This window comes from Nannospalax galili, unplaced genomic scaffold (assembly GCF_000622305.1).
Source record: "Nannospalax galili isolate Female #2095 unplaced genomic scaffold, S.galili_v1.0 scaffold162, whole genome shotgun sequence".
NCBI classification, from domain to species: domain Eukaryota; kingdom Metazoa; phylum Chordata; class Mammalia; order Rodentia; family Spalacidae; genus Nannospalax; species Nannospalax galili.
In genome coordinates, this window is record NW_008350388.1 from 3,222,086 (window position 1) to 3,234,282 (window position 12,197).

Here is a 12,197-nt window from a genome sequence, read left to right on the forward strand (position 1 = left end):
ATTAAAACACTATCATTCTTGTCATTAGTAATAGTTTGATGGACTATTTGCTCAAATTAATGCCCATTTTCCCATAGGCTCTATTTTGCTCACAAAGTAGGAAAAAAAATAAAGAAACCATATTATTTTGAAAATGACAAGTTTCTTTGCCAGCCGGTGCTGCTTACTGAGACTCTACCTCAAAATTGGGAAAAATAAATAAATAAATAACTGGGGGTGTGGCTCAGGGTTGAAGACCCCTTGTTAAGTATGTGCAGGACCCTAGATTCAATGTCTACTACAAAACAAAACATAAAACAACTTTTGAAGAGCTCATGTTTAAGCCGTTATCTTTCCTGTCATTTCGGATTTCGGTAGCTTTAAGGCATGGTAGCTTTAAGACCATGGGTGCCAACGGAGGAACCAGGCCAACTCACAGGCACTGCGAATTTCCTTTAGGTAGCCAGTTGGCAAGACTTCTGGAAGACAGCCCTCCCGGAAGTAGCAAAAATCAGGAGCAAGAGGGCTTCTGGGAAGCTGTTCATGAGCGCATGCGCAGCTTCTTATGGGCGTTAGCACGTGGTGAGGCCGGTGAGGCTCCAGAGCAACCCCAGGTGAGGCCGTGTTAGCTCGGTGAGGTCCTTCATGATGGCTTCGCGGTATGACAGGGCAATCACCGTCTTCTCCCCTGATGGACACCTGTTCCAAGTGGAGTATGCCCAGGAAGCAGTGAAGAAAGGCTCCACCGCGGTAAGCAGGCAGCTCCAGCCCCCTCCCAGCGGCGGGGCCCAGAGCGGGGTCCCCACCTGGGAGTTACTCTGCCCTTCCATCGGAGGACATGCAGCTTCCCAGATTTGGGCTGGATGTTACAGAGTAATAATTTGTAGCTACGGCATCCTTTGCTGTTGTACAACTGCCCCTGTCTGCTGAAAGCTTCAGACACAGAAGTTGCGTGTGTGTATGTGTGTGTGTGTGTGTGTGTGTGTGTGTGTGTGTGTGCGCGCGCGCGCGCGCTCCTGTGGTAACTTTAATACACTGATGCTGCATCTGACAGTAAAGAACATTCTCCCTGAATGCTCATGGCCCACTTCTTCAGGAATTGGCAGACTCATGGAAAAGTTGGTTTCTTTCACGTTGGAAACCACTGTTTGATGATGATGATGGTGATGATGATAAAAATTAAAACATATCCAGGCCTGACCCCAAATACAGAACAAATCAAACAATATTAAATTTGTGTTAATGAGGAAACAGTTTAAAATGCCAATACGAATTTACCCGTTTAAAAAAAATTGTTGGGGCTGAAGAGATGGCTCAGCTGTTAAGAGCACTGATTGCTCTTGCCGAGGACCCGAGTTCAGTTCCTATTACCCACATGACGGCTAACTGCTTTCAGTAACTCTAGTTCCAGGGAATCCAATGCCCTCTTGGACACGGGTGCACTTACATACATGCAGGCAATACACTCAAACACATAAAATAAAAATAATAAGGGGCTGGAGAGATGGCTCAGCGGTTAAGAACACTGGTTGTTCTTGCAGAAGACCCAGGTTCGAATCCCAGCACCCACATGGCAGCTAACAACTGTCCCTAACTACAGTTCCAGGGGATCTGACAGCCTCTTCTGTCCTCTACGGGCATTGCACAACATGGTGCACTAACCTGCATGCAGGCAATACATGCATACACATAAAATAAAAATAATAAAATAAATGAATAAAATATTTAAAAAAAAACAAGTAATTGTCTCAAATTTCAACCTCAGCATTTGGGAACTTTTCAGAGGTCCCATCCTCCAAGAATCTTTGCTATTTTACCACTTTTTGTTTGTTTTAAAGTAATACTGGAAATTTCATAAGAGTTTCTACCCTATTTTAGACTTAAGAAAAACTTTTAAATACTCAGGACAGCTGTAATACTGCTGCCAATTTTTAACTACATTCAATAATCTTAATGATTTATAAGAATTTAAAGGGACAAAAGTGCTCTAGTGAAGAGATCTATTACCTCAGACTTCCAAGTTCTAGCCTATGAATGCAGAAAGAGCTCAGTTTTTTAAATAAAAATCTTAAATTTCATACACATGTTTGTTGTGTATTTTGGAAATTGGGACTGTAGCTTGAGAATACACAAAGCGTTTCTAAGTCTGCAAGTGTCTACTTTCACTCACTTCCATACCAACTCAATACCAGAAAGAAATAATTCATTTTCATTATAAATCTATCAAATGTAAAATGGCAAAAAAATAATTACAAAGAAGAACATTTTAATGTATTTTTCTATTAAATTGGGCCCACTAGTTTAGCTTCTGTTTTATAAGTCATTTTTTTAGAATTATAAATTTAAGGAAAACCTGGTGTAGTTTAAACCAAAAGGGTACCATTTTGATAAAAACAAAAAGTTATATCGTCCCCAGCATGGCATGTAGCATATGGTTAGAAAATGATGCCCAAGTTTTAGAGCCTAAAATAAAGGGAGTGATGGGAGAAGACTGGGGTGTAATAAGAAACCACATTGGCTCATTTAAAATGTTTTAAGAATGCTATAGAACTGATTGATCGTTCCTTTGTAATGAGCTGTAAAAGGGTAAAGATATAAAAATACCTACAGTGGGCATTTTTAAAGATGCAATGGAAGAATGAAACTTCTACCTCAGGATTCTGAAATTATAATTTGCATCTTTTATAGATTTATTTGTTGTGTTTCCTTGAGGGTGCTATGACCTTTTACATAAGCTAAAGTTATGCTGCATTGTTTATTAAAAGAGGCAGAGGCAGGCAGATCTCTGTGAGTTCAAGGCCAGCCTGGTCTACATAGTGAGTACCAGGACAGCTGGGGCTACAGGGAGACGCTGTCTCAAAAAAAAAGACCAAAAATAAATAAATAAATAAATAAATAAATAAATAAATAAGGCTGTTAAGCATTATGTCTACAAACAGTTGATGTGATGAGTTGCAAGTAGGCCAGACCAGTTTTGACCACTGTGTAGGTATATTATGTAGTGATATAAAAAGTACACAGGCCATAATTAGAGCACACAGGCTCTGCTTCCAGATGGCTCCATTCTTTTGCTTCACTTTCCTTTTCTATAAAAGCAAAATAAGATTGAATGACATTTTGGAAAAGTTCTACCTCATTTTAGGAGAACAAGTGAATCATAGAATTTAAGATTTACTATCATTCCTCATTTTGTTCTTTTCTTGATCCTCAATTCTTACTGGGACAATATTTTCACTTATCATATCTCAGCAGCACAGTCTGGCCTTTGAAGTCTTCCCAAGTCACATCGACTTTTTTTTTTTCAATAATACATGAGTATTTATAATACATGAGAGAAAAAGAGGAAACACTTATATCTTACTTTTCTTTCCTTTTTTATTATTTTTATTTTATGTGTATGAGTGTAATGCCTGGGTGTAGGTAGGTGCACCCATGTTATGCAATGCCCGTGGAGGTCAGAAGAGGGTGTCAGATCCCCTGGACCCGGAGTTACAGATGGTTGTTAACTGCCATGTACATGCTGGGAATAGAACCTGAGTCCTCTGCAAGAGCAGTCAGTGCCCTTAACCACTGAGACATCTCTCCAGCCCCTGTATCTTACTTTTCTTTAACATTCATTGGTGTGTGTGTGTGTGTGTGTGTGTGTGTGTGTGTGTGTGTGTGTGGTTTGCTGGTGTTGAGGATCAGACCCAGGGTCTTGCCTGTGCTAGGTACATGCTCTAGCAGTGTTCCCAGCCCTTCCTTATTCTTTCAGAATCTCTATACATGGGCTGGGGAGATAGTGAGAACCTGAGTTCAACCTCTACAAATTATGTGACAAAAACAAAACAAAAAAGCCTGGGGTGTGTTGGTACGTGCTTGTAATCAACATGCTGGGGAGGTTGAATCCTGTCTCAGCTTCCCAAGGGCTCAGATTTTCAATGTGCACAGCCACACCCCCCCTTATTCCATTTTTCATACATGTGGAAACTGTAATCTGAAAGTTTTCATAGCTCGGTGAAAGACCTCACTAGAAAGTGGTCGAGCCCACATTCACACTTACATGTTTATAGTTCCAAAGCCTGTCCTCTTTACATCATGTGATACAGCTGTGCAATCAGTAATTGTGTATTATCATCATCATAAATGTGGAGATACACATGTGCCACTGATTCCTCTAAGTTTAGTAGCAGTTTGTTTAACAGTAAAATAGTCACCAAAGTAGCTCCTGCTTCATAGATGGATTGAGAGTTCATAATACAGGTTAAGCTGTAATTCACATAAAGTAAATTGTATCTATTACTATTTGCTTTTCTATTTTCTTTTTCATTTAATTTTGTCTATGGTTCTTCCAATATATTATTTTTTCAAGACTTGTTTTAAATAGTTACATATGCCAAACTGGGTACTGGACTCAGGATTTCACTGTGAAAGATGTAGATTCAATCCTGGTCCTCAGTTTACTGTCTAGCAGGAAACTTAAATGACTAAGAAAACAGTCCTGGGGCTGGAAAGATGGCTCAGCAGTTAAGAGCACTGTCTGCTCCTGCAGAAGACCCAGGTTCTGTTCCCAGCACCCACATGGTGGCTAACAACTTTCTTTAGCTCCAGTTCCAAGGGATCCAATGCCCTCTTCTGGCCTCTGTGGGCATTGCATGCACCTGGTGTATTTACATACATAGTGTGGGCAGGCAAAACACTCTTCCACATAAAATAAAAATAAATACTGAAAAAAGAAAAAGAAAATAGCCCTATTTAGGAATGGCTATTTCCTGTAACCCCAATACTCAGGAAGCAGAAGTAGGAAGATTGTGGGTTCCAAGCCAGCCTGGGCTACATAGGGAGATGGTATCTGGAAAAGAAAAAGTCCTCATAAGGCCTAAATGAGTGTAATAAAGGGGAAGGCACAAGGCATTATAGGAATTCTGGGTATAGGAAGCCCACCTGAAAAAGCCACTTGACAGTTGGGAGGCAGCCAAGTGAGAAGGGGAACTCAGAAAGAGTGTTTGAGACAGTGGAACTAGCAGGCGGGGAGACCAGGAGCGAGACAGCTGTGCTGTGTGAGCTGGAAGGCATTCAGAGCTGGTGAAGCAGAGGGAAAGGAGGAAGGGGTCAAAACCAGGCCCAGCTCGTGGAATAACTCCGAACCACTCCAGTGAGCTTGATCCTGGGGATCCTGAAAGGCTTTGGATGTGACTATTGTCACCTTTTAGGTTATTGGCTCTTTTCTTCTAGAAACAGATTGCATGTGTCTAACCTATGCTTCTGGTCACCGTCATGTAACTCAATTGTGTACCTTCATCCCTAGGACTTTTCTGACGACAGATACTGGTAACTTTTCTTTTGGGGGCTGTTGTAAAGTAAGCCCCAAGATGCTGGGGGCCGTGTCTGTCTCCATACAGAGATATGCCTCTCTGTTCAGAACAAGAACAGTATTATCCAAGAGCAGATGCTACAGCTTAGATCCTTTTGCCCCAAGTCTCTGTGCTGTCTTGGTTTGTGCACTGAGAAACTGCCCCTACACAGCCATACAGAGTATGAAGTAAAAGTACCATCGTTGAGATGCATCTCCTCCCTCCCCCTCCCTCTCCCTCCTTCCCTTCTTCCCTCCTTCCCTCTTTCTTGACCTTTGCCCCATCTTCTCTCCCCGCTGCCCCCACTTCAAAGACTTCACAGGCTACATGTGAACTCTTAACTGCTAAGCCATCTCTCCACCCCTCACCCCCTCACTCCTTTTCGAGACCAAGTCTTATACTGTAGACAACCAGGTTGGCCTGGAACTTATAGCAATCTTTCTGCCTCTGCCTCTTCAGTGCTGGGACTACAGGCTGGGAGCCACCCACTGCACCCAGAAAATGAGTACTCTTCTTCGAGAAGACCAAATGTAGATTGTAGACTGCAGCCAAGGATAACCTTCAGCAAGCCTTGACCTCGCATGGTCTACTTACTCTGCCCAGACCCTGGGGAAGGGGAGCAGGGACAGAGACCAGGCTTTTAGGGTTAGAAAGGTAAAAATGTGGGATTAAATGGTGTGGTCTTTTAAGGTTTTATTTAAGGCAGGGAAACTTCAACACATGTTAAATGTTGGTGAGAAAAAGCCTGTACAGAAAGTTGAGGTTTATTTCAATTTATTTTTAAATTTTTCTGTGATTATTTTTTGGGGGTCTTTTTTGAGATAGGGTTTCCCTGTAGCCCCAGCTGTCCTGGAACTCGCTATGTAGACCAGGCTGGCCTTGAACTCACAGAGATCTGCCTGCCTCTTACACTAGCACTTTTTTCAGAATTCTTGTTTGACTTGTACTAATTTATGTAAAATTTTATATGTATTAAATTTTATTGCTTATGTAGTCACACATCTGTGGGTATGATACTGAACAGTCCTAAGTCCACAAAGATCTTCCTACTCCTTGACACCCTCCACCCTACTACATGACCAAGTCCTGTCTGTAATCTCTTACAGCACTCATCTGTCCTCCATATCTAAAATTTTGTCATTTCAAAATGTGTATCCAGGTACATGCCTGTAATCTTAGCGCTTGGGAGGCTGAGGCAGGAGGCTTAGCAGACGACAGCAGGACTCCGAAAAGAAAAATGCTGCATAAATGGTACCATATGGTATAAATCTAAGACTGGCTTAATGCTTTGAGATCCATCTTGGCTTTTCATGTGTTGCTGTTTTATTACTAATATTCCATGGTTTAGCACCATTTAACTATTCACCTTTCAAGAACATTCGGGCTATTTGCAGTTTAGAGTCATTTCATAAAGGTGTTATGAGTATTCTTACTTGATTTCTGTGTGGAAGTGACTTTTATTTCTCTGGTATAAACCCTAAGTATGCAGTTGCTGGGTTATAGGGTAATCACATGGGTAGTGTAAGACAACACCAGATGGTCTCCCAGAGTAGCTGTACCATTCTGCACCCCTACTGGCAATGTGGGGGGATCTGTTTCTCTGCATCCTTGTCAGCATTTGGTGGTTTTACTATTTTTCAGTTTAGTCATTCTAGTAATTATACAGAGATAGCTCATTGTGGTCTTAATGGCATGAATTGCATTCAACATTAACAGTTAATGGTTTCAAACGCTTTTATTTGCCATCTATGTATCTTCTCTGGTGAAAAGTATCGTCATAGCCTTTGTCTATTTTCTGGTGATGGCTTTTTTAAATGTTGAGGTTTGGCAGTTCTCTGTAGGTTCTGGGTACCGGTCCTTTTCCAGATGTTGAGGTTTGGCAGTTCTCTGTAGGTTCTGGGTACCGGTCCTTTTCCAGATGTGGCTTGTGAACACTTTCTCCTGCTCTGCAGTTTTCATCTTCACACAGATTTTTATAGAGCAGTTTTCTTATCCCATATATATGTCTTTTTGAGACAGGGTCTCCCTATAGCCCCAGCTGGCCTGGAACTCGCTATGTAGCCTGCCCTCAAACTCACAAAGATCCGCCTGCCTCTGGAGCTGGAGTTACAGGTGGTTGTGAGCTAACATGGGTGCTGGGAACCAAATTTGGCAAGAAGAGTAAGCACCCTTAACCACTGGGCCGTCTCTTTAGCCTCCTTTTAAACAAAAATTTGTATGTATGTATGTACTTATGTATGTGTATATTTGTGTGTTTACGTGTGTGTGTGTGTGTGTACATATGCCGTGGCACGGTGTGAAGGTCAGAGGACATCACCGAAGTCAGTTCACTCTTTCTACCATGTGGGTTAGGGGTTTGAACTGGGGTCTTCACGCTGTCAGAAGACACTTTTATCCATTGAACCATCTTGCCAGCTGGGATTTTAATTTTTTTGTTAGGTCAAAAATTATGAAAGATGGTAGGCCACACATGGGCCCAGTCTACTAGAATCTCCAAAGAATGACCAGGGAAAACTGGGGAATGTACCAGAAGAGGTGAGTGGTAGACTAAAATCTCTAGCAAAGTAACATAGGAAACTTTAAAAAGCAGGAAAAAGAGTCCATTCTGAGGGATTGATGTATTCTGGGGAGTGCTCCAGTTGCAGTGAGAGGGACTGACCAGAGCCGTGCTTAAAAGTCTTGGTAACAGACTTTGTTGTTGTTGTTGTTTTGAGACAGGATCTCCCAGTATCACCAGTTCTCCCTGGAACTCATTATGTAGACCAGGCAGGCCTCCATCTCACAAAGATCTGTCTGCCTCTGAGTCCCCAGTGCTAGCATTAAAATGTGCCTCACCATACCCAGCTAGTAATGGAATTTGAAGAGAGAAGGAAAAAAAAAAAAGTAACAAAAGTTACATGCAGCAGCAGCAGCAGCAGGAGAGAGACCAGGAAATCCTTCTGTCTGCACTTGACCAGAGCAGCAGAGCAAGACACCATCATGAAATGCCTGAAGAGGAGGCTGGAGAGATGGCTCAGCCTCCAGCCTCCATTACATTCAAGAGAATGTAATGCTCTTCATAGGACCTGAGTTTGGTTCCTAGCATCCATTGGGTGGCTCAAAACAGTCAGCTCCCAGGGTTTTGATGCCCTCTTCTGATCTCCACACGTCCATGAACACACATGGCATATATTCACACAAATGCACATACATACACATAAATTTTAAAAATAAATCTGTTTTTAAAAAGGGGAAAACAAACAAACAAACCATGTTATCCTGAAAAGTCTATAGAAGGGGCTGGAGAGAAGGCTCAGCAGTTAAGAGCAATGGCTGCTCTTACAGAAGACCTGGGTTCAGTTCCCGGCATCCACATGACAGCTAACAACCATCTGAAACTCCAGTTCCAGGGGCTCTAATGCCCTCTTCTGACCTCTGTAGGCATTACATGACATAGTGCACTTACATACATGCAGGCAATACATTTATATACATAAAATAAAAATAATAAATATTTTTTAAAAAGTCTAAAGAAGGAGCCAGACAGATAGCCCAGTGGCTCAATGCACACACCACTCTTGCAGAGGCCCTGACTTCACTTCCTGGGACCCATGCTGAGTGACTCACAACTTCCTGTAACTTTAGCTTCAGGGGATCTAATGGCCTCTTCTGGAATCCATGAGCACCTGCACTCACATGTGCACATACCCACACACAGACACACATAATTTAAAAATAACTATTTTAAAAGTCTGAAGACAATGAGATATCATTATAAAAAGGCCCCTGCTGAGTTGATGGCTTGTTGGACCCAGAATTTCTATAAGCCCACTCACTGAAACCTCAGTGCAGGTGTCACAAGACGGTATGCTGAAACCTGGCTAGCAGAATACCTTTAGACTACCAGAGAATAAACTTTGGATGAAAACTGCACAGAATTTAACAAAGTGGAAAACTGGTCAGAGTCTGGGTCTGCATGGGAGTGTAGACACCTTCAGACTCTGAAGGACCATACACATGTATGACCAGCATCTGTGGCTCCCACTAATGGGACCAGTATCTGTGAATTGACCACTCAGGAGTGTGACAGGCACCTGGGAGCCCAGGAGTGAGTGCTCAGAGAGTTGAGGCTTTACAGCTACAATCAGTATTCTTACTTTTAAGAATACCAGAGACTTGGGGCTTGAGAGATGGCTCAGTGGTTAAGAAAACTGACTGTTCTTACAGAAGACCTGGGTTTGAATCCCAGCACCTACATGGCAGCTAACAACTGTCCGTAACTCCAGTTCTAGGGGATCTGACAGCCTCTTTTGTCCTCCGCAGGCATTGCACGACATGGATGCACTTATCGATATGCAGGCAATACACACATACACATAAAATAAAAATAGCTGGGCATGGTGGTGCACATCTTTAATCCCAGCACTCGGGAGGCAGAGGCAGGTGGATCTCTGTGATTTCAAGGCCAGCCTGGTCTACATAGTGATCTCCAGGACAGCTGGGGCTAGAGGAAGACCCTGTCTCAAAAAGACAAAAAAATTTAAAAAATAATAATATAGAAAATAGTTTTTTAAAAAAAAAGAATACAAGAGACTGATGCTGATGCTCTGAATACAAGCCTAGCAAAGAAAAACAACACCTCAAGCCTACATCAACGTAGCCCCTTTTGAACACTGCATATACTTTAACTGACAGACTAAGAGTGATTTTTAAAAATCCAACCAATGACCTAGCCCCAGATGCACAAGTCCTAACACAAAAACATGAAGCAACATGACTCCTTCAAAAATTAATCCCATGGTCAGGAAAATAAACATTGGAGGGCCTGAAAGCACAGTAGCGACCTAGCCCATGTGAGGTGAAGTGAAGAGAATGGAGCACAGAGAGACAGCCTTTGTGAGAAAGTAGGAAGATGGACTCTGCTCACGAGTACTCTGACGTTCCCCTCACCCACAAAGGCAAGTCTCCGTTCCTCAGCAGAGCATAGAAGGACTTCCTCCTTCCAGGCCTCATTCAGTTCTATTGCATCAACACTCCCCAAAGAAACTCATCCTCCAGCAGCACCTCACCATAGTTCTGCATTGCTTACCACACCGTACATAGGCACACGTTCTTTCCAGCACACTGACACACTGTTCTTACACTCTCCCCATGAACTCCTGTTTTCAAATCCCAGCTCAGTGTCACCTCATCTGAGAAGACTACCATGATGTATCCAAATATAATTAGTCACTTGCTCCATTAAGGTGAAGTAGCCTTTTACTTCTGTAACATATAATAAAAATGTTGAGCCGGAGTGATGGCACGTGCCTTTAATCCCAGCACTTGGGAGACAGAGGCAGGCTGATCTCTGTGAGATTGAGGCCAGCCTGGTCTACATAGTGAGTTCCAGGACAGCTGGGGCCACAGGGAGACCCTGTCTCAAAAAGACCAAAACAAAACAAAATAAAAACACTCCACAATCTTGCTGGATATGGTGGCATATGCCTTTAATCTATGACCAGCCTGGTCTACATAGTGAGTTGCAGGCCAACCAGGGCTACATAATGAGACCCTATCTCAAAACGAAACAAAAAAAAAACCACCCAGAATCAAAGTATTTATGGCCTATAACAAATGCACCTTACCATCAAAAATAGATATAACCCTAGGGTGGAAAGATTAAAAAATGCATTTCAAGGAAATGTAACTAGGAAAACAAGTGTCTAATATCTGCAAGATAGACTTCAAACCACAATTGTTCAGAAGAGGTAGTGATTAAGAGAACAATCTGCCATCCAGAGCACATTACAGTTTTAAACATATATGAACCAAACAGGTGCATTCAGTTTCATTAAACAGATAACTAGATGTAGACACTTATTAGCTCCAACACAATAATACAGGTGACTTGAATACCCAGATCTCATCAGTAGGTCATCTTAACAGAAACTAAACAGAAACATCAGATAATTAACATAGATGAAAGGGGACCTCACAGACACATAGAGGGTGTTATTTCTAAACACCACAGAATATATATTCTTCTCAGAAGCCCATGGGAATTTCTCTAAAATAGATCATATCATTGGATGCAAAGCAAGTCTTAAAAAATATAGAAAAATTGTAATAAATTTTTGCATGCTATCTGACAACAATAAAAAGGAGAGTTCAGTAATAAAAGAAACTCTAGAACAGACACAGACTTGTGGAGATTGAACAACATGCTATTGACTGATGAATATGCCATGGCAGAAAGCAAAAAGGTTAAATTCTTAGACTTAAATGAAAATGAAAACATAACATGCTAATAGCTCTGGAAACAGTGAGGTCCTAAGAGTTTATAGCTACAAGTATCTGTATTTAAAAAAAAAGATTTACAATAGATAATTTAATGATGAACCTTAGTGCTTTGGAAGTCACACACAAAATCAGTACACAAAATTAAGATCAGGGCAGAAATTGATGAAATGGAAATGAAAAAAGGAACAATAAATAATAAATAAAAAGTTTGTTCTTTGAAAAGATAGACATGATTTGCAAACCCTTAGCCAAACCAAAAGCAAGACGTCTGGGGATATAGCACCATTAGTAGAGTGTGGAGCATTCACGAGGCCCTGACCACATAAACCATGCATGGTGGCTTAGTACTATAATCCCAGCCCTTGAGAGGCAGAAACAGAAGAACCAAAAGCTCAAGATCATCCTCAGTTACTACTTGGTCAGTTTGAGGCCCAGCCTGAGCTGTATAGACCTTGTTTCATTTTTTTTTTTTAAAGTGGAGAAAGAGGAGAATGAGGGAGTGTAGATCAATATACTCAATGTACATTTCATACTTGTGTGCAAATTTCAAATTAATAAGACAAAAGGGAAACATAGCAGTAAAGAAAGATGAAATCATGAAATTTGCAGGTAAATGGATGGAAC

General features: G+C 41.6%; 1 protein-coding gene across 1 annotated transcript in view; it reads left to right on the forward strand.

Moving 5' to 3' along the window:
* The first annotated feature begins 546 nt into the window (after positions 1-546).
* Positions 547-12,197, forward strand: part of Psma8 (proteasome subunit alpha 8) — a 70,940-nt gene continuing 59,289 nt past the window's right edge. The window contains exon 1 of the mRNA XM_008847635.3: positions 547-729. Within this exon, the coding sequence (XP_008845857.1) occupies positions 625-729 (105 nt within the window). The 5' untranslated portion in view covers positions 547-624. The remainder of the gene's footprint in view (positions 730-12,197) is intronic.